This window comes from Mercurialis annua, linkage group LG2 (genome assembly GCF_937616625.2).
Source record: "Mercurialis annua linkage group LG2, ddMerAnnu1.2, whole genome shotgun sequence".
NCBI classification, from domain to species: Eukaryota; Viridiplantae; Streptophyta; class Magnoliopsida; order Malpighiales; family Euphorbiaceae; genus Mercurialis; species Mercurialis annua.
In genome coordinates this window covers 1,208,444-1,230,198 of record NC_065571.1, presented here as the reverse complement: position 1 = coordinate 1,230,198, position 21,755 = coordinate 1,208,444, and the positions used below count along the sequence as shown (strand labels likewise).

The window sequence follows — 21,755 nt, the reverse complement described above, 5'->3', positions numbered from 1 at the left end:
GTTCCATCAAATGTGAACTTTGAATGTGTACTAATTAGTCACAAGCAATTGGTTACCAAATATGAAAGAAAATTAAGTCAAATGAAGTGATGTGATTGCAACTTGCAGGAATTATTGTGATTTACTACAAATTCTTTAGAAAATGTTTTATTTATATTGGACTTATCATATAGTCCGTAAATATATTTTTTTTTTGTCAAAAGATAGTAATATTGATAAAAATTACAGATTACACCCTACCGTCGAAGTACATCGTAGATCAAATTAAAAAAATATAAAAAACATCTGAAAACCCTATAATCGACCTACAAAAAGAAACGAAACAACAATAGAAATTTAAAGATACAAATTTAACAGGTGACTAAAAACAGGATGAATTCAAGTGTAAAGAATTCCCTGGCACCAATCGTACCCCATAACTTCTATTAACCACTTGTTCCGCTGCTAAGATACTTCGAACGATGAAAAAAAAACCTTGAATCTTCAAGAACGTGAAGCTGAAGTTTGAACAAACGCTGAAAAGTCTTGAACGAACCAAGGATCTGGACTGTTGGAACAGTTTATGAAATGGAACGAAATTACCAAACAATGTTTCTGGCTGAGTCGCGGACTAGGTCGCTCTCTTTAAGACGTTTCGCGGCTCTGCCTCTGATTGTGCAAGCAGTCGTACGTACTACGTCGCCCCCAGGATAAAACAGCCGAACTCCGATGAATACTGCACTGTATTCAGCGGTCAATTACACCTTTCTGTTTATTGCTCAAGAACTCAGTTTTGTTTTTGTAAGAAAATAGCTGTTCTGTTAAACTTGTTTTATCTGATGGGGAAGACAGCAGTTTTATAGCAATAATAAAACTGAAACGGTAAAATTAAATCAAAACGTTTTCCTTTATTAAAACAGTCAGTCAAAACGTGGGAGACAAATCAGGGATTGTGTTTTATTCAAAAATAAAACCGTTACAAAAAGATTTCAGAAATAAAAAATTTATTAAGTGCTAAAACCGAACCTGACCAGACCAGCCGGCCGACCGACCGGACGGCGCGCGTGTGTGGTAAATCGGGTAGGATGTAACTCCTAGCCGGTTCACAAAACTGGGTACCCCTTGGGGCCCAAACCCAAGTGTGAGAGATCACCCTTATAAGCTCAATTAAATGAGCTCTCCTAAGCAATGTGGGATTTCCACAATACTCTCTTTACTCTCACTTAGCACTTTTCTTTTTCTTATCTTTTCAAATTCAATTTTTGTACCAACATGGACAAATAAAACTGAAACCGAACAAAAACACCCAGAAAAACACACAATTCTCCAAGAAACGGAGCAATTTATTCGAAAATTAACGCAAACATAGCAAAAAACGAGCTAAGAGACGATGATTTCCGGCTAAAAGCCGAAGATCACCGTCTCCTACGCTCAAGATCGAAGAAAAACCGAACTTTAGCTCTCTAGGAAAGTTTCTCTCTCTAACTTAGAGAGATGGCAGAGCTCGCCTCTTGACCCCGTAAATATATTGGACTTGTATAAATTGGTCGTCTATAAATTAGTATGGTCACACTCCTGAGGCGATATATACCGGACCATGCTTTGTTGCCCACACGGTCTAGTAATTGCTTTACATATTCATAATTCGGTCCTTTTTTTGGCATAAACATTAAAAAAACAAACATTTTAGAGGGTTAAGTAAAGTAAAAACAGTTGTTTAATTTTGTGTTTTGGAAGATACACGCCTTTATGAGATATGACCCCACCTAATGCAATTTCACGAAATAAAAATTAGAGCAGTATTTTAAAGAAGAAAATAAGTTGGGTGGGGGTGGTAATTACATACAAATCCAAATCTAATAACTAATTTTTCTTGTAAAAAGAAAGATTAGGGGTATGTTTGGAGAAAAGGAAAAGTTGGAGTGTGAGGGGGGGGCAGGGGGTGGCATGGCAACCCCTTGGACAAGCCCTCAATCCGGACAACAAGATATTTGAGATTATTGTTCGACTATTCTGAACTGAACCGGAAAAAACCTCGTAGAACAATAAAACTTTCTAATTTTCTTAAAGCTTAGAATATGAAATCAAAGCTTCTAATAAAGAAGAAGTTTATGTCTCTCCACCTCAATTGTACCCGTTTTTGCTATTTTCAATAATATCGATGGATGACTTTTTCAAAGTTAATTAAGAGCTAATAATATTTTTATATTAAAGTTGTTAATTTATTATTTAAAAATTATTGTTAATATATTATATATATTATTCAATTATTGTAAATGGAACTTACATGGAATACACTATGACAACTGTGTATAATATGATTCATTGTTTGCACAACTGTTGTGAGGTATTATATTATAATACTTCAACATAGTTTATAGATACTCAAAAGTTTGCATAATTTGTTTTTACAAAAGCAAGGACATAAAATATTCTGAAATCTAAAAAATGCTGCAATTTTCTTCGCCTAGTCAATACAATTCACTCAATTTGTAATCGTCTCTAATTAGGAACCACTGCAAAAATTGGCAGCAAGTGGACTAATATTACAATTTAGTGACAATCAGATCATTCTAGCTACACTTGAAATTACTTCATGCTACTACAAGGCCTTCTCATCTAAACATAAATACTACAAAAGTATCTAATATTGTTAATATCTAGAAATAGAAAAAAATAAAAGAAAAAAATGTAATCACATAATAAATTCCCTCCGAGCGGTTCAGCACAAAAGTTGAACTGCCGGAGCAGGAAAATGAGAGTTTGTGTTACCTTGATGAATGAATGTCTACTGGTTCACCAAATCGAGCACTCCGCCTCTTCTTGCCTTCAGGAGTGCATCTTGTTCCGCCAACGTTACTAATCTTTACAGGAAATTTACAGCTCGATTGCGGTGAATTAACAGATGGAGATGCATCTTTGCCAAGCTTATTATCTCCGGCGCCTTTATTACATCCTCTCCTCAATGGCGATTTTACTCTCTTTCTCGACAATTGAATTTGTACGCCGTTCCATCTCTTGTTACGCTTAAGAAGCTTAATACGAAAAGGATTCACTGCTGTATAACAGACAGATTCGCCACCTACTCCGCTCCTCTCCAAATTAACATCCCCATTATTCACCTGGAAAGTGGATAATCCATCGGCAACCATTTAAAAGGAAAATACATATGATATCTACTAAAATTCAAATAACTTCATCTATTGCCACACTTTATTACCAACACTGAAATGCTTATTATGTAAAATGAATTCAACCAAGTCTCAGACAGCCATTAAGGCCATTGCCTAGCTAATAAGCACAGAACAGAAAATGGAAATGGGAAACAACATGAAACAGGCATTGGGAAATTACATTATTCAATAACAGAGGACACAAAATGTGGAAAGAAACGTGTAAATAATAAAAATATAGCAGTTGATGAAATAAATCATCTAAACATAATCAAAATTTAAGTTCATAAAAATAATACATTATCTACAAATTTTATAATTATAATTAAAATTAATATTTAAAAGTTTTATAAATATTATGAGATAATAGTATAATCTAATAAAAAATAAGAAGTTAACTTTATGGTGGGAAATGCGAATAATAAAATTTGTGCATAATTAATTAGATTTTTTTTTTATTTGTGGGTACATTTTTAAGATTTTCTTTTTAACGTGAATGGTATCTAGTTATGTTATTTACTGAAACGCCTGCAAAATTTCACGAGTTTCTGAGAGTTTCTGGTTTCCGAAAAGGAAAACGCAACTTTCTTAAAGTTTCCGTGCTTCATAGTTGCCTAGTGGAATTACCAAAAAATTAAAATTTGCTTCCAAGAGACAGCAAGCTTGAGCACTAAACGTAGATCCTTCAAATAAATTTCTAAATGCAATGTTTTTTTTTTAAACATCTTTCTAATTTAACCTACCCAATCTCAGTTAGAAGGTGTAAATACAAGGAATTACCAGCTGAAGAAGTGCAGAGAATGTTCGAGCAATATCATGCTTCTCTTGACCCTTCACAACATCAGCAAAGGACATTACATTATCATTCTCTGCATCCAGTGATAATTTTTCAAGAATTCTATCACCATAGGCATGAATATCAAATGAAGGCCGTGAATCCTATCAGAAGAAAAATAAGTAGATAAAAAGCTGAGCAACATAGATTAGTTTAGGGAAAATAGAACAGGCATACAGCTAGAAACAATCAATAACAATATTCATAATTAAGCAAGGGAACAATAGAAATTTACTTGCTCTTCCAAATTTTGCTCAATTTTCTGTTTCCATGATGAAACCCGAGTAGCCAATTCAGTCTGGTTCTCTGTTTCAGCAATGTTAGCAAGAAGAGCATCCTGCAAAACACAAGTATAATTTAGACAAATGGTGATAATAACCAAATCAACACAAGCAACATAAGATGCAATTTGTAAAGTCCATGACATTGATTTTCAGAACTGATCAACTCTACGTGATTGGTTAGCAACCCTAGAAAAAAAATCAAATGCTATTTTCCTTACTAGGTGAGATCGACAAAGATCTTCTAGGCTTGCTTGGGAACTTGGATCTTCATGTTCAAAAGCTTCATTGGGGTCAAGAGTTGAGCTATGGTCATGCTGCATAAAACAAAGTATTAGGCACAGAAGTCCCTGAATGCTTCGATAAAAACCATGATAAAGGTGGAGCCTACCAACCTTTCCATGGTGTGGAGGTAACTCTTCATCCATAAACATTGTTTCTGGCATTTCATCATCAGGCTGACAAAAATCTAGTCCCCCGCTGTCATATCCATTACCTTCATTGTCATCCTCAACATCACCAAAAGTGTTGTTACAGCCTCCATTGCAAAGGGATTGCCTTAGCTGCATTGGACAAGAGAAAATCAGAAATTATGCAACAACCATGAAAGGACAATTCCATATTTTTAATCTCTTAATTTAAGTGCAATAGAAGACGAATAGGGTACGCACAAGCTCCAAGAAATCAATACCTTTTCATATAAAGGAAAGGAGTCCAAGTTTCCTTTTCTTTCAGATTTGTTACATCGTGCTTCCCATATTTCTGTGAGCTCAGGACTGATAGGACCGTGAATCCTTGCAAGTGGAAACATAGTATTTATAGAGGTCTGTTTCATCGAATTTACCTTTTGTGTTTTGTAGGATTTTACTGCTTGTTAACAAAAAAATCCAAGACCATAAAATTAGGTACAAAAAATAGATTACAAGAGTGAACAAAAGATAAAACAGAAACAAATTCTTTATATACCTTTTTTGAAAGGTTTCACTTTTAAGTTCCCAGGCTCATGGGGATTCAGAGGCTTCCATGGATCATCTTCATTATCATCTGAACATCCTGAGTCCAAGGGTTCAGAATGATCATCACCCATGTCAAATCCAGCACAGGCGGGAGAATCATTCATCACTTCACAGTTATTATCTCCGAAATTACAATCATCAATAGCTGGTTGGTTGAGATTTGCATCCTGGTTCTTTCCAGTTGACTTCCGTGCAGTTCCTCCAGAACGTCTTGAGGGGGATAGAAAGCTTTTGCGGGCTGAGCTTCCCCGGTAATTACTAGCTTTTCCTTTTCCATTTTCATCCTTTTCCAGAAAACCATTCACTGTTACAGCATCACATGGGTCTAAAAGAATAAAATCCCTGTAGAGATCATTGGTGGCTAACTGCAATAGAGAACAAAAGGACAAGCACCTTAGATTAGATAAATAACAACCACATCAATAAGTAAAGAATTAGATGTATTTGTTGTACCAGGTATGATTCTAGTTCCCCGGCATCACCAGTAGTATCTAAGCAATCACCTTCTAGAACAACAAGATTTGCCGGAGGTTTCACAAAGCGATAGAAGGAATCATTTTTGCTAGTCGAAACATCTAAGCTGTTCCTTGCTTCCTCTGCCATACATTAATAAAGTGTGAGTTGATATTAGCACCATAACTTCACGGAAACAGAATTTGGTAGTTATATACACCTGGGACATCATCAGAGACCCAAAACTGATCATTTTCTTCACAGTAAGCTGCACGGCTACCATTTTGCTCAGGCCGGACTGATGGACTCTCCGATTGCTCTTCTTGTCTGTTCAAAGCTAATAAAATGAACAAAAGCACCTTCCAAAATGGCATGCCCCATATGTGTAAAAAGTAAAATCTAGTGAAAATTCAATCATTTAATAGTAATCAAGTGCCAAGTTAACTCATTTCATTTTCTTCTCGTGTTAATTCTTTGATAAACACACTGAAAAAAATCAGATTCATCAGCCATGAACGAATAATCTGGAGGGCCATCTATCCCTTGAAATATATTCTTGATCATAACACTAATATCATATTTTAACAGCAAAATTTCATTCTCGTCATTTCCTTTACAAGATGACCCAACAAAGTAAAGTTTGAAAAAAAATTAAATACCAACAATTTTTTTAAAAGATAAATACTTTAAATGAAGATGTTACATAACAGTGAAACTAGGTAGTACAGACATGGACACAGGGAAACCGGACACTTGGACACGGATACGGACACAGGGAAACCGGACACTTGGACACGGACACAGCGAAACAGTGTTATTTCAAGTATGTTTCCGAAACGACATGTTGATTGAATGAAGTGTCCGTAAAACAAACCTCTTTTGAGAAAGGAAGTCCAAAGCATGTAAAACCAAGTTGTATAAATACTCGACCTTCCTGCTGTAAACTTGAACCGAACCTTGTAATAGCAAAGCAGCTGCAAATTTCCCCAGTCAAAAAACAACTAAATTTTTTAAAATTTAAAATCAAAAAATTGAACTTTTTAAAACCCTAACCTTCAGCAAAATTGACGGAGACGTTATCATTTTCGGAGGTAATTTCACCGGAGCAAATCTTTAAAAGGTAATCCTCAAGCTTTTTAGCAAGATCAACTTCCCAATTAGCTTCTAGGTCACGCTCTGCTTGAACTCTGTGAACTTTATTTTGAGGCTGTTCTTCTTCTACTGCTTGAATAGTCATATTTGGGGGTTTAATTGTGAATTTGTGTTGTTGAAGGGTTTCATTCCGAAATTTGGAAGTCTGGAATTTGAGGGGCAAAATGGGAATGAGATAAAGTTTGTTTGGTTAACTGGAAAATTGGAGAGAAATTTTGGAAGAAAGAGACGGATGAAAAGTTCAAAAAAAATCATGATTTTTCCCGCTCCCCTTTGTTGTAGCACAAGAGGAGTCCACTTGTTTTGGGCTGTGTTGTATCGAGTGTATTGGACTGGATCAAGAGCAGGCCCAATTCTTGATTTACACAATTTAATGGCCCAGCAACAAATTAATTTGTTAATTTTGTTAATAAATCAGTGAGAGGTTTAAAGAACAAGTGAAGTGTCATTTAAAGAAGCAAACAAGGAAAATTTGTAAAAGAGGGAAAAATCGGACAATTCATTATGAGGATGGAAAGTATTGTGTTTTGCAATTTGATGGTTAGATTTTAATTTTTTAATTTTGATTATTTAATTTTTTTTTTATTTAAAAGAATTTTTTTGACCAGTTAATACATATATGATATATGGAAGTCAAATTTTATTTTATTTTATTTTACTTCAATAGTTTGAATATTTTGAAAATCAATTCATGTACAGAAACTCATTACATGAGCAAAGTTTACAATATGAGTGTTAGCCATTTATTTATAATGTGGCGCATGTGAGAATAGTTATAAGTAAGTATCATTTCATAAATAAAATTGGCATTCAATTAAATTTAAATAATTTATCTGTGATTTTTATTTGTTGTTGACTACATATGGAAACTTTAGAGTTCCTCTGGTTTCTAAAATAGTTAAATTTCTTAATTTAAAGAGTTTAATAATATATTAAAATTTCAATAAATTTTTTATTTTATAAATTTAGAGTAAAATTAAATTTGATATTCTATTTTATTAATGTTATTTAAATTATTAAAATAAATTGTTAGTTTTTTTATAATACAATTTGAAAAATATTATTTAAGTAGATTAAAGAATTTATTGGATCAAAATTAAAATTTAAGTTTTATAAGTAAAGTATTTCTCTTTTATATTGGAAATAATTTTACACTATAAATAAATGAATGATTAACAATTTGGAAAGACAACTTTATTCATTTAAATATTTCTCGTAAACAAGAAATATAAATTTGGCGAAACCAAAACTCTTCTATAAAACATGACTATATAAATTAGTAAAAATTAAGACATAAAATAAGATTTTTTTTTCCTTTAATTATTCTATAAGTTGCATGCATGCATATATAATCAGCAACTAGTTACCGCAAAAGATATTACAAGTCAATCTTTGTGTTGTGTTCTTCCTTTTTCTTCTCTTACACTTTCAACATCCCACCGGAGTAAGGAACTCCCTTGGCCGGAATCCACTTATCTCCCTGTAGGAACTTGCCGGGGGTGAAATTCTCGGCATCTTGTGCATTGATCTTCACAATGCCCTTCCACGTCACTCTTCCGTTCAACTTAGCACCAGGTCCTCTGTTTCCAAACTCAGAAAATGAGCAGGTGTTGATTCCATAGGTGCCCATCCACGGTGCCCATCCGGTGGGGTCGATTATATCGTCGATTTGTGACTGCATGACGATGGTCCTTGAGAATTCCTTCCATGGACGGCCCAAGAAAGCTGGGTTGTCAACCTTGACGGGCAAGTAATCTTTGGCGCCGGAGATGGTGCAGTTTTGAAGGACGAATCCTGTTGGTTGACGGGTGTCGTTCCTTCCCTGAGCTGCGACGAAACATCTTTGGTCTTCTAGTGGCTTCCTTACTACAATCTTGCAGTTCTGGAAAACTGCGGCGGCGTCACCGATGATGATGTCTATGGTGCCGCTGATGGAGCAGTCACGGTAGAATTGACGGTAAGTGTGGGCGTAGAGTGTATCTTGGAACCCATCGATTTGACAGTTGTAGAAGACAGACATGTCAGATTGTACTCTCAGTGCCACGGCTTGATGTCCTTCGGGTCCGGCTGTGTTCTCGAATCCGATGTCCTTTGCCATGAAATTGCTTCCACTGATTGCTGTAGAAAGAAAAATTCAATTTGTTAGCTATATATAGAAAGAAAAATTTTAATTTCCAACGTTAATTTCACTTTTTTATGAACTTACAGACTGTTGCTGTTTTAATAGTGGTGATTCCACCGGCAAAGCTGAGGTCTCCGGTGATCTTGGTCTTTGTAGGACCGTCACCGATCAACAAGATATTGGTCATGGCCCTTGAGATGGTGACACTCTCCTTGTACACTCCTGCCTTAACGTAGATAACAAACGTTGTTGGCGAGCTCTTGGCAGTCTTCTTGATTGCCTCATTAATAGTTTTGAACTGTCCACTTCCGTCTTTAGCAACAATGATGTTAGGCTTCAATGTTGCCGGAGTCTGAGCAAGGAGTCTCTTCTTAGCCGGAGAAAGCCATACTGGGAAAAGATCATCGCCCTGCTCTAAAAGCTTGCGACCGGTCAATCCTGACAGATCCAAATCCTGAAGAATTGAGGACAGCCCACTAACCATGGCGAGTCCATTGCTTGTAAGCTGACTAGATGTTTTCAGAATGTCCTTCATTTTCTGTCCCGCCGGTCCGGTGGTGTTCTCGAATCCGTCTAAACAAGTTTGCTGATAGGTGATGGTGGCGCTGAGCCAGATTTTGAGGTTGGCAACGTACTCATCCATTTTGCTGATCTCAAAGTCTCCAACCTGTTGGAATGAAGTCTTGAGATCGCTGATAGCGGTGTCCATCAACTCCTTACAACTGTCAAGAGCTTGTTTAGCCATGGGATCCTTGGCCACCTCCTTCAACGTAGAAGAATTAGCGATGGCGACTTTAAGGGAATCAATGGCCACCTCAAAACCGGCCTGAACCAGCTTATGTGGGTCGCTGGTGTTACCGGCGGCCTTTGTCAGACTGTCCTTGCAGGTTTGTTTGTAATCGGTTGGTTGGCAAATAGAGTCAATGGATTTTGTCGACGTGGAAATATCACCAGCAGCGGAACCACCAGCAGCACCGACGGTTTTCTCTTTGCCGTCGTTGACACCGACGGCCACCGCAACCACCATGGCCACGAGGATGATTGATGAAACACCGATGATCGCGAACTTCTTCTTCCTAGCCGCACCATCTGCGGCGGAGCCATTATCATAACCGTAAGTCATCTTGATCTTGAATATTTGAGCTATAAAATTATAAATTTGGAAGGTAAATACTTTTGTAATTGCAGAGCTCTTGGGGCGGTTGCCTCGTTTTATTAGATGATATTATGCCCCGAAGGCTCTGGGTTGAGAAATGGAAGAACCAAATTGTGTTTATATACGGGAGAGGAAGGGCAATAAGAATAGAAAATTCTAAAAATTTGTTAATTGTGTTACCAAATGTGTGGCGTGGGAGAGACAAGGCTATATTTAAGCACCTATTTTTAATGAAATTTTAGTGATATTGTTCAAGTTTACATAAATTTATGTGGATCGTAGTTTTTAGTGGCTTCTTTTCATTTTCCAAACGCTTAACCTATCAAAACATTCTTTTACTTTTAACTTTTTATATTTTTATGGTCCCTTTTAAAAGTTTGTCGTTTTTGTAATTTGTTTTTTTTTGTTTAATAGGTTATTTTATAAACTGAAATTGTGAGCGTAAGCTTAAGTGATTAGTAATTTTTACGTTAAAAATGATAAATTTTGTATTAATTTGATCGCTTCTTCGTATATTTTTTTATTCCATATGCCCTCCATATTTATATATTTTTCTTTATTGGATTTTTTTAATTTGGTCTCACGTGTGATTCACGGCAAGTGCAATGTATGCTTTATTTTCGTCCAAAAAAAGATTTAAAAAATTAAAATAAATTAAATACATAGAAAAGATAAAGATAAAAGTTTGAGAAATGATCAAATAAATAAAATTAAAAAAGTATAAGGGTTAAGGGTTAAAATAATAAATTTTAATTATTATACTTAATAAAATAAAATACAATTATCTCTGACATCATCTAAAATAATTATTTTTATGTTATTACTACAAATCATTTAAAGAATTTTTAGACCATATATAAGCTCAGATTGTGATATAGTATATAAAATCTGAGGAAAAATGACATCGAATATCCATTAAAACAATACCGTGTGTTATTTTCATTTAAATTTTACTAATATTATTATAAGAGAAAGTACACCTTATTATACTTGAGAAAAATAGATAAATTATAGTAAAAAAACAAGTTAACTCATAATGAATTGAACAATTCTGTATGCATGTAAGATATACAACAGCTCCCTAAAAGAAAATCAAGATTAGACAAGGAATACTGCTAGCGATTCTATAATTAAAAACTATCATTCAAAATAAACATAAAAATAATTATTTGTATTTCTTTTCTATCCCTGATTAACAAAATAAAATAATTGTGATTGTATAAAATATTATTTTATTAAATATATTTATTTTAGTAATAAATTAATAAGTTTTCATAATTTTAAAATTAATTAATTTGTTAAAAATAAAAGAACAAAGGATCAATTCACCCCCTCACCTTGGAATGAAATATCAAAATAGTCAATTTGAATGCTTTTTGGTCAAATAAATCCGCAACTTATGTTTTCGTATCAAAAACATCCAAAAAGAGTGGGGATATCACCCACTTAAACTACGTAAAACCGGATTAATTCACCCTTCCATTTTTACTGGAACCGCTTCATTCCACTGCCAACCTATAGCTGGTTTAGGAGCAATTAGAGAGCAGAAAAGACTTTAATTATACAATCATACTTTAATGTTTTAAAATATAATTTTGGATTTAATGGAATTTAAGTATCTACATACAATGTAAAAATTAATTTTGTTAACTATATCTTTAAAATGAATAATAAAAACATGAGCTTTTATCTTTATATTGTTTTTAATGAATACAAATTTTTTATTTTTGTTTTTTGAGTTTTGAAAATGAATTTAAAGATTAGTCAATATCTATAATTTATAAATCAACATAAATACACACACACAGGAGAAATTAGTGTTGGTCCGACAAAAATGGCAAAGACAAAGCTGCAGCGGCGAGGATAGATGAAAATGGCATGGACAACTAAAATTTAGATCACATACATGCCAATTGTCGTCGATTGACGACGACTATATACTCTTCACCGTCGTTGGCAATGGTGCATCAAATCTAGGCGTCGTTAACAACGGCTAAAGACTGAAGGGTGTCGTCGTCTTTCTTGACGGCTTTGGTTGGCCGTTCTGGTTTAGCAGAGATATAGTGTGATAACAACAGTTCAAAGATGCTCAAAGATATAATTATATATTAATCAACAATAACAGCAAACTGATGGAAATTACCTCATTATATGCTTCTAAATCATTTGCAGGTGTCACGACAAAGATAATAATTTTTAAATAAGAATTCAAAAATAAATTAATGTAAAGAAAATTAATGAAATAGACTTAATTAAAAGAATGCTTTTGATTACGTTGTAATTAGTGGCACTAATTGTTACTGTTGGCTAAAGCTCTTTATTCATAATCCTTAGTTTTGATGATAACTAAAGCCCACTAATTTTATTTGTCCAAATATTACAAGACCCATATTCCAAAAGCATCTTGAAGATTCCTCATTTATTCAAGAAAAAATGGATGGCGGGCTTTTTGATCATTAAGCTAATATTTCCAGCTCAGCTTGAATACCCAGCTTGCACTTCTACTTCTGCCAGGTTGGCACATAAACAAACAATAGCAACAATGTACTATTGTAGGGCTGCTACCAACTATAATGTCCTCAAGTTAAGCAGGCCAGCTCAGCAATTACAGATTCCCCCATTTGACATTTTACACACCTTGTTTTTATTGATAAGAATCAAGGCACATACTCACCCCTAATTCTATAAGATTTTTAGAGTTTATATATACCTCTCCATCAACCATTTATCAAGTGTGGGAGCATCAAGAGAGAAAATCATCACCACCACCATTGTGCTTCATAAGTTGGTTATCCATCTCAAAGAAACTAGGGTTAGTTTCGAGTGAGAGTTTTTACACCAAATATCTGTAAACACTTGTGAGGATTAGAATAGTTTCTTGATAGAACTAGGTTTACATTTTCAAAGAAAAATAGAATTTGCTGAAGCTAAACAAATCAACTTGTAAGTTACATACTAACTTCTGGGTAAAACTAGGGTTGTATTCTTAAGGCTTTATATCTGGCCCGTAATAGAGATTGAAGAGTGGAATATTTAGGGATGGGGATCCCTAAGGAGTGGATGTAGGGTTGCCGAATCATTATAAAATCTGGTGTCTCAGCTTTATCCTTTTATTTCTGTCTTATATTAGCTTCACCATAAACTAATTTCAAAAGAGTTTTTCAAAAGAGCCTTTCAAAGTATTTTCCAATTTCAATTTACTAAGTTTTCATTTGAAAAACATTTATACTTTTGTATCGACAACTCTCCATCATATTTGATTAGTTTGGCTTGACTTGAACTGTATCAGTTTAAGCTAACTCAATAGCTTATCAGTTGATCCTATACAACTATTAAATCTTCAATATTTGATTATCTTGTCTTGACTTGAACTGTATCAGCTTAAGTTAACTCAATAGTTTATCCGTTGATCTTATATAGCTATCAAAGTTTCAATATTTGATTAGTTTGTCTTGACTTTAACTGTATCAGTTTAAGCTAACTCGATAGCTTATATCAGTTGATCTTATACAGCTATTAAATTTTCAATATTTGATTAGCTTATCTTTGCCTGAACTTATCAACTTAAGCTAATTATATAGCTCTTAAATTGATCTCTCATAAAATATTTTATATTTCATTAGCTTGACATGACTAAAACTCTGTCTGCTTAAACTAACTCCATAGCTTTTGATAATTTAGCAGAAAAGTTTTAAAGTCTCAATTCAACCCCCCCCCCCCTCTGAGCTACTGTTGGACCCAACAATTACTCGTGTGAATGCATGCGATTATTTTTACTACCGGCTTTTGCACAATGAAATAAAATAATATATAATTGTTTTTGTAGAGAATTTATTTTATAGGTTTGTATGTGTTTTCTTGTTGTAAAATCTCTATATTTTTTCCTTTTTCCAAAATATTATACAATCAAAAATATTGAATTGTTTTTAATACAGACAATCTTTCTAAAAAATGTTCTTTTTTATTTTAAATTTAAAATCAAAATATATGATTTGTTAAATCCTGTATCTTTATCCCTTTTAAATTTTAAGCAATTAAGATAATCAATTAATTGAATTAACTAATTAAACAATGAAATGAAGCATACTTGATAGAATATTTTATAATTGTTGGTGTAAATTAAAATTAACCCCCTGAAATTTTAAGAATTTAAATTTAATTCATAAAATTGCCAATTAACTCCAAGTGTTTATTTATATAAAATTGCAATTTGACTCCTACACTTTCTAAAAAGGCAAAAATCAACTTTTAAAGTCATTGTAAAATTTTGAAAACATTTAGTTTACGTCCAAATAAATATATTTTTAGAAAATCATTTATTTTAATTAGATGATTTCTCTTTAACTATCATCATTGGGTATTGATAGAGTCTGTAACGATAATTGGTTGCAAAATAGAGTAGATGGCTTATCGGAAGGTGGTTGTCTGATGAGCGTTTCGTTACTTAAGCTAGTATTGAGTTTAAGGAAGTATTGTTTACGTAATGTAATTCTACTTGTATAAGCATATTTCAAGTTCTTTTATAGTAAGTACGGAAGAATGCCTAAAATAGTGGGAACAAAAAAGGGATTCATATTCAGTTGTATAAATTCAAATAGGAAAATAATACTTATTTAGCAAGATTTCTATTTAGGAATGTCTTTCTAAATAGGATTAATAAGTCTTCCAAATAAAAATATCTTTCCAAGTAGAAAAATAATTCTGAGATTTGTGAGATTCATGTCTTCTAAAATCTTTGTGGTAATAGAATCATTTATGTAATCAGGATCTGCTGGCAAGACGCGTTATATTCAGGGGCGGAACCACGTTTAGGCTCGGGTAGGCTCGAGCCCGAGCTGCCGTGGAAAAAATCACAGGTCGGAAATAAGATCGTTAAACTTAGAGGTGAATATGCTTGTAGATTCGGTTAGGCTCTAGCCTCTAGCCCGGGCTAAGATTCAAAGGTAGAGGTATTCTGGTGAAGATGTGGAGAGGCTGGAGCTTTGTTCGACTGCCGCCGCACCTGTGTATTAACCCTAATTGTGCTGTGGAGAAGACGACTCATTTCAGTTGTTTTCATTTAGAAGGCAAACGACATCGTTTGGCCTTCCATTTAATGAGAACATAAGGGCCTAAAGAGAAATGCTATTCCACACGAATCTTCTCTACACGAAATACACTATTCCTATTAAAGTGGGATAATTAATGTTACATGGTTAAGGTTTTACTTGTGCTTACCTGTACTAGTTGCTGATGTGTTTAATTTAATAACAAACTCTCCATCTTCTTATCTTTTTTTTAGGCTTAAGGTCTGAAAAACTACCCACCTTTCAAATTTTTTTCAATTGCACCCTCACCTTATAATTTCTTCAATAGCACCCTGTTTCGTATTTTTGGCTTTCAATAGCACCCCGACCTTGTAAAACATTCAATTTTACCCTATTATGTATTTTTAACTTTCAATAGCACCATAAATCATCAAATTAAACTCATTTATCGAGGACTTATTTGAATTTTTTTTAATTTTAAGGACTTGTTTAAAAGTGTTCAAGTAGAAAAAAAGTATGATTTCACCTTTAAATTTAGTTTTTTTGAAAATTTTCATCCTTATAGTAATCAAATCATCTAATTTTTTTAATTTAGAGTGCTATTGAAAGCCAAAAATACAAAATAGGGTGTTATTGAAAAAATTACAAGGTGAGGGTGTTATTGAATTTTTTTTGAAAGGTCGGTAGTTTTTCAGACCTTAAGCCTTTTTTTTACTGTAATTTATTTTATATATAACTCTTTATCTTTTTTTTTTTCAATTTTTTTCATTTCACGTATTTATCATTAGAAGTGCCCAGATTCCACTCCTCTATTTTCAGACTCTTCATCTATTTTGTCAAGAAGAAATGGACTATAATGATACATTAGCAGATGATAATTTACTATCTATATTCATGGATGAAAATATACAGAAAGATAGTTTATCATCATCAAAATTTCAGGTATATACATACTATAATTAATAATTTGATTTTATTAATTTAATTTTTTTAGTAACTTCTTTTTCTTATTCTTTTGATATAGGATTTAGAATCCGACCTTCTTATGCGGATGGAAAGTACAAAATCAACTTTAATGTTGGAAAAGGACCATGAAGAAATTAAAGATACCCATGATATGGGAGATCATTCTGAAAATGGTGAGTTACTAGTTCTAGTTCCAAAAGTTGGAATGATGTTTAACTCTGAAGAAGAAGTCTACAGTTTTTATATAAGATATGCTCAAAAAGAAGGGTTTGGAATAACAAAATCAAGGACGAAAAATGGTGTGGATGGAAATTTAAAGTATTATTCGCTTGCATGTGTTAGAGCTGGTAAAAGAATATCTACTGCAAAGAATTCTTTTATTCCAAGACCATCAATTAAAAATAGTTGCAAGGCTAAAATTAATATAATTATTGGTAGTGGTCAAAAGTTTTCTATTTCAAGTGTTTTTCTAGATCATAATCATCAACTTAGTCCACAAAAATCAAGATTATTCAGATGCAATAAGAACATAGACGAATATGTAAGGCGAAGACTTGAAGTCAATGACCAGGCCGACATAAGTTTGAATAAGAACTTTCATTCATTAGCTCTTGAAGTCGGAGGATATGAAAATTTGATGTGTACGGAGAAAGATTGTAGAAATTACATTTCTAAGGCAAGAGAAATTAGACTTGGAGTCGGAGATGCAAAAGCATTTCGTAACTATTTTTCTCGCATGCAAATGAGGAACCCAAGCTTCTTTTATGTGATCGATATGGATGAGGACAGACGGTTAAAAAATGTTTTTTGGGCTGATGCACGATCTATAGCTGCTTATGAATCTTTTGGTGATGTAATATCGTTTGATTCAACATATTTGACTAATAAATATGACATGCCATTTGCTCCCTTTGTAGGAGTTAATCATCATGGTCATACAATTCTATTTGGATGTGGCTTGTTGTCAAGTGAAGATACAGAAACCTATATTTGGTTGTTTAAATCGTGGTTGGAATGCATGTCAAATCGAGCTCCAAAAGCAATCATTACAGACCAATGCAAGGCTATGAAAGCAGCAATAAAAAAGGTATTTCCTAATTCATATCACCGACTTTGCCTTTGGCATATCATGAGAAAAATTCCTGAAAAGTTAGGAGGATTAGCTGAATATAAGACAATCAAGAAAATTATGAAAAGTGCAGTATATGAATCTGTGGAAATTGAAGAATTTGAAATGGCTTGGGGAAAAATGATAAATGATTTCAGTCTTGAACATAATGAGTGGTTAAAATCATTATTTATAGACCGTTCTTGTTGGGTTCCGGTGTATGTTAAAAGAATTTTTTGGGCTGGAATGTCCACAACTCAGCGTAGTGAAAGCATTAATGCTTTTTTTGATGGTTATGTTGGCCCCACGACTTCTTTAAAACAATTTGTTGAGCAATATGATCATGCATTGAAGAGTAAGATTGAAAAGGAACATAAAGCAGACTTTGCTTCTTTGAACTCAAACATTCCAACAATAACTGATTGTCATTTTGAGAAGCAATTTAGAGATGCTTATACCAATGAAATTTTTAAACTCTTTCAAGATGAGTTAAGGGGAATGATATATTGTAACCATATTTTTTCCAAATTAGAGGGATCGGTGTCTTCTTATAAGGTATCAGACATTTTCAGAGGTAAAGATGGAAATCTTCGAAAGCAAGTGGTTTACAATGTGGATTATGATGATGATACCATTAGTGTCAAATGCTCATGCCAACTATTTGAGTTTCGTGGAATTATTTATAAACATATTGCAAAGATCCTCATTGAAAAGAATGTGAAAGAGATTCCATCTAATTATATTTTACAGCGGTGGAGAAAGGATGTAAAACATAGACATGCTTATGTCAAAAATTGTTATGGTGATGTGGGAAAAAATAAGGATAAGATCCGATATAATAATCTGTGTTCTCATTTTTTTCAAGGCCGCGGAGCTTGCAATGGATTCAACTGAGAAGTGTGAATTTTTGATGAATCACATAGATGAAGGAATTAAAAAACTTATGGATGACTCCAAAAAGGCAACGTCGAAGGAGATAATAGATAGTGATGAACCAAATGAAAATTTAGATGATAAGCTGCTTACTCCTTTGAAAGCACGGACAAAAGGTCGTCCTCCATCAAAAAGAAAAGAATCAAAAGTAGAGCGAATAGTGAAAAAACAACGAAAAAAGGTAAATTTCATGGTTTTAATTTTCTATATAATTTTAACTTTATGCTAGAATTATATTGATGTCAAACTTAACTTTTTATAACTATGAAATACAGAAAAATGAGCAAAGTCAGAATATCTCAGATGTTTCAAAAAAGCGAAAGGTAACCTTATAGTTACAGCTCTTTACTTGTTATGATGAATTCATTCTCATATTCTCTATAATATGTCTTCCAGATTTGTAAAACATTTGACGATGCAAGGAACCAAAACGATATATCTCCAAATATATTAATGTCACAAGCAAGTGAATCTAGTGCTCAAAAGAGTCAAGAGGTATGTTAATAGCTTATATATTTGGAATTCAAAATTTGCTAATAATTTAAATTTATACTTTGCATTATATGAAAATATGTTGAAAACAACAGTACATGATGCAGGGGACAAATTCGTCAGTTGGTTATTGTTTTCTTTCTAATATTGATCTTAACTATCCATTATAAAGGTAATTATAGTTTTTAATTTAAGTTAAATTCCATCTATTTTATGGATTAGTTGATTGAACATTTACTTCTGAATGTATTTGCAGGTTATGAGTTTCGTTTTGTTGGACAAGAAGATGAAATTTGGTGAATTATAAAGCATATTCTTATATCATGGAGTATATTTGTCCCAGTTCATTGGATACTTGGTTATTGTGTTCTTGGGACAATTACTTATACTTTTGCTAGTTGGTAAAAAAATGCTAAGTATGTCCTGGTTTGATTTTTATAGGAGCAATTAATCCTTTTGCATTGTAGTTTTTTTTATCATTATTATTATTCTATCCTAATTTAATTTTTTGTTTTGGAGAATTACTAAAATGTTGAATTTTATTTAAGAAAATATTTTACTTAGTCATCTAATTATTGAATTTCATAAATTATTAATTTTAAAATTAGTTAAAATTGATTTTTTCTTAATTAAATTTTGAAAGATAAAAATGACATTAATTTTTTAAGGCATAAAAATATATAAAGCTCCACATAAACATTTAAAAATAAACTTTTAGAAAAAAACCTACAAAAAAGCTTAAAATAAAAAAATAATTATATATAATAAACAAAGAAAAGTCAGATAAAGGATCATAAAAAATGAACAAAGAAAAATAAAATAAAAATTTTATAGAAGAAAATGATAATAAAAGAGAAGATAAGAAGATGGAGAGTTTGTTATTAAATTAAACACATCAGCAACTAGTACAGGTAAGCACAAGTAAAACCTTAACCATGTAACATTAATTATCCCACTTTAATAGGAATAGTGTATTTCGTGTAGAGAAGATTCGTGTGGAATAGCATTTCTCGGGCCTAAAAGCCCCTTATTTGTTTCAATCAACGTAATAAGGGCCTTTTAACCATAATGTCTTACTGAAGTGTCTTATAAGTTATAATATCTGATTTTTTTTCCGGAAATGTCTTATAATATATGTTGTATATATGAGTTTTTCATATCTCCACGGTAATATCTTAAAATTTTATTAAATATTTTAGCCTAATTCATTAATTTTTTTCGCAATTCTCTTACTAAATTATTCTAATTTATTTAATCTAAATATCTAATTGTGTATTTTTAAAATTAAATTAAAATCTTCAATAATATATACTAATTATAATAATTATTAAAATAAATCTTTCAAAACCAAATCACCTCTAATTTTGAATAATTTTTTTCTTTTATATTTTATTTATACAAATTAACTTAATTTATATTTTTATGTAATAATAATTTTAAATTATATTTTTTAAGTTATTTAAGTTGATTTAGTGTTGAAAAAAATAGCAAATCCTTTTAAGTAAAAGTCATGTTTGGTAAATGTACAACATCCATTGCAAATTAAACATGCATATTAAAAGAGTCTATACCTTCAGTTAATGAATGATGTAAATTTACCGAACATGACGTCTTATGTTTAAGTGAATTTGATAGTCTAATAAAAAAAATATGAAATTAATCAGACTACAATTTTTTTTATTGATAATTTATGAATCTTCAATTTATGATTTTTTATGAACTTTGTAAATAAAGAAATTGATAAAAACTAATCAAATAAATAAATTTAAATTACGAATAAATTTATTAGTAGAACATTAAAAATTGTTAAACACTTCGACCGCCATTTCGGGATAAAAGCGAGAGCATATTAAGCCTGGGCTGAAAACAAATCCTGGTTCCGCCACTGGTTATATTTGACTACTGAGATTTACAGAATCCTAAGAAATTTGGCCATTCCGGACATTTAGGCGAACCCTTTCGGATTGCCTTTGACAGTCGAGTCGTTCGTGACTCAGCTCATGTTTGGAAATGATAAATCACCAAACTGAATCCGAGCTGTAGCGACCTGCACACCACAAGCAGACAGAGGTCAGAAAGAACTCCGGTGGGGGTCACCGGACGTTCACTCCGACGCTCAAGTAAGATTTCAGGTAGAGGAAGAAGAAGAAGAGAAAAGAGAGTGCTTAGAGTAGAGAAAAAGAAATTACCTAGGGTTTGTCCTTAAACCCTCTATTTATAGTTAGGGTTTAAGGACAAACCTGCCTTGCTGGCAGGCTGTGAGCCCAGTGGTCCCAGAATTCGGTTATGCTCACGTGGGAGAATATCCCTGCAGGTGGCGCAATTTGTTAGGTGTGTCAGAGGGAACATTCCTCACGCACCTGTCAGAAGATCTTCTGTGGTCCCAGGATCCGGTACACGAGTGAGCGCTTCTGGGCAGGACCTCGGAGCCCGGTCAAGCCTTGAAACCCGGATAACTTGGGAGTCAAGTTATCATGGCTCTTGTATCTGAGAGTAGCTCAGATCTCGGACTAGGTGGTCCAGTCTTTCGGGCTTAGGAGCTCGGAGCTCAACCTGGGTCTGAGTTGAGCCTAGTTCAGAGCCCGGATCGGATTCTTGGTCCGACCTTATCAGGCATGATTGTCTTGGATGATGTTTGAATTCCCATCGATCCGGTGACCCCCCAAGTCATGTGTTCTATGATTTCGAGCAGGTCGGACATTGTTACCAGGTCGGTGAAATGCTTGACTTAGTGATGTTCGTTCCTGGCGAGGTTGCTTCGCCCCTACTAGATGTGCTACGTTATCACTAGTCCCCCCTCAGTATGTCGGATATTTATGTCCGTGCTGGTAGTGTGTACCGAGATCTCAGATCACGGGATCTTTGGCGTGCCTGTTCCGTTTATGGATGGTCTCTGACATCGAGCTGTTTGTCAGAGAGATAGGTGAGCTAATATGGCTGTGTGAAAGGACGTGACTGTCGAGATGTCCTGTCTGACAGCTGTTGTAGCCGTTGTCCTATGTGGCGGTTGCTTGTTGTCTATGCTGGGTCCACGTGTCTAGCAGTTAAGGCGTGAGCGCTTT

General features: G+C 33.4%; 3 protein-coding genes and 1 long non-coding RNA gene across 4 annotated transcripts; 1 reads left to right on the top strand and 3 right to left on the bottom strand.

Moving 5' to 3' along the window:
* Nucleotides 1-237: 237 nt before the first annotated feature.
* On the bottom strand, nt 238-1,486 carry LOC126669524 (uncharacterized). Its single transcript, XR_007638501.1, has 2 exons — nt 1,252-1,486; nt 238-542 (listed from the first exon to the last, which is right to left on the bottom strand). It is a non-coding gene; the product is annotated as an uncharacterized LOC126669524 (long non-coding RNA).
* A 923-nt stretch (nt 1,487-2,409) lies between these two features.
* LOC126670344 (condensin-2 complex subunit H2) lies at nt 2,410-7,153 on the bottom strand. The gene is made up of 11 exons (XM_050364048.2): nt 6,791-7,153; nt 6,612-6,711; nt 5,958-6,064; nt 5,738-5,880; nt 5,235-5,649; nt 4,960-5,135; nt 4,664-4,831; nt 4,490-4,585; nt 4,223-4,324; nt 3,933-4,091; nt 2,410-3,101 (listed from the first exon to the last, which is right to left on the bottom strand). The coding sequence occupies exons 1-11, from the start codon at nt 6,972-6,974 to the stop codon at nt 2,748-2,750; spliced, it is 2,004 nt and encodes a 667-aa protein (XP_050220005.1). The 5' UTR covers nt 6,975-7,153; the 3' UTR covers nt 2,410-2,747.
* Nucleotides 7,154-8,061: 908 nt separating this feature from the next.
* On the bottom strand, nt 8,062-10,268 carry LOC126669037 (putative pectinesterase/pectinesterase inhibitor 28). Its single transcript, XM_050362315.2, has 2 exons — nt 9,096-10,268; nt 8,062-9,007 (listed from the first exon to the last, which is right to left on the bottom strand). Exons 1-2 carry the CDS (start codon nt 10,132-10,134, stop codon nt 8,310-8,312), a joined length of 1,737 nt encoding a protein of 578 aa, XP_050218272.1. The 5' UTR covers nt 10,135-10,268; the 3' UTR covers nt 8,062-8,309.
* Nucleotides 10,269-12,604: 2,336 nt separating this feature from the next.
* On the top strand, nt 12,605-18,993 carry LOC126667270 (protein FAR1-RELATED SEQUENCE 6-like). Its single transcript, XM_050360240.1, has 9 exons — nt 12,605-12,750; nt 12,865-12,979; nt 16,014-16,136; nt 16,219-18,033; nt 18,134-18,382; nt 18,477-18,524; nt 18,598-18,696; nt 18,789-18,819; nt 18,950-18,993. The coding sequence occupies exons 1-9, from the start codon at nt 12,605-12,607 to the stop codon at nt 18,991-18,993; spliced, it is 2,670 nt and encodes an 889-aa protein (XP_050216197.1).
* The last annotated feature ends 2,762 nt before the right edge of the window (nt 18,994-21,755 follow it).

What these genes read in the sequence shown, in the direction of transcription:
- LOC126670344 (XM_050364048.2), bottom strand. Translation starts at nt 6,974, where the DNA reads ATGACTATTCAAGCAGTAGAAGAAGAACAGCCTCAAAATAAAGTTCAC. An exon ending in GGGAACTAGAATCATACCTG is followed by an intron (nt 5,650 to 5,737) that starts GTACAACAAATA and finishes TCTCTATTGCAG; the next exon opens with TTAGCCACCAATGATCTCTA. An exon ending in TACCTCCACACCATGGAAAG is followed by an intron (nt 4,586 to 4,663) that starts GTTGGTAGGCTC and finishes TGTTTTATGCAG; the next exon opens with CATGACCATAGCTCAACTCT.
- LOC126669037 (XM_050362315.2), bottom strand. Translation starts at nt 10,134, where the DNA reads ATGACTTACGGTTATGATAATGGCTCCGCCGCAGATGGTGCGGCTAGG. An exon ending in TATTAAAACAGCAACAGTCT is followed by an intron (nt 9,008 to 9,095) that starts GTAAGTTCATAA and finishes TTCTTTCTACAG; the next exon opens with CAATCAGTGGAAGCAATTTC.
- LOC126667270 (XM_050360240.1), top strand. Translation starts at nt 12,605, where the DNA reads ATGGCGGGCTTTTTGATCATTAAGCTAATATTTCCAGCTCAGCTTGAA. An exon ending in GTGCTCAAAAGAGTCAAGAG is followed by an intron (nt 18,697 to 18,788) that starts GTATGTTAATAG and finishes TGAAAACAACAG; the next exon opens with TACATGATGCAGGGGACAAA. An exon ending in GGGGACAAATTCGTCAGTTG is followed by an intron (nt 18,820 to 18,949) that starts GTTATTGTTTTC and finishes ATGTATTTGCAG; the next exon opens with GTTATGAGTTTCGTTTTGTT.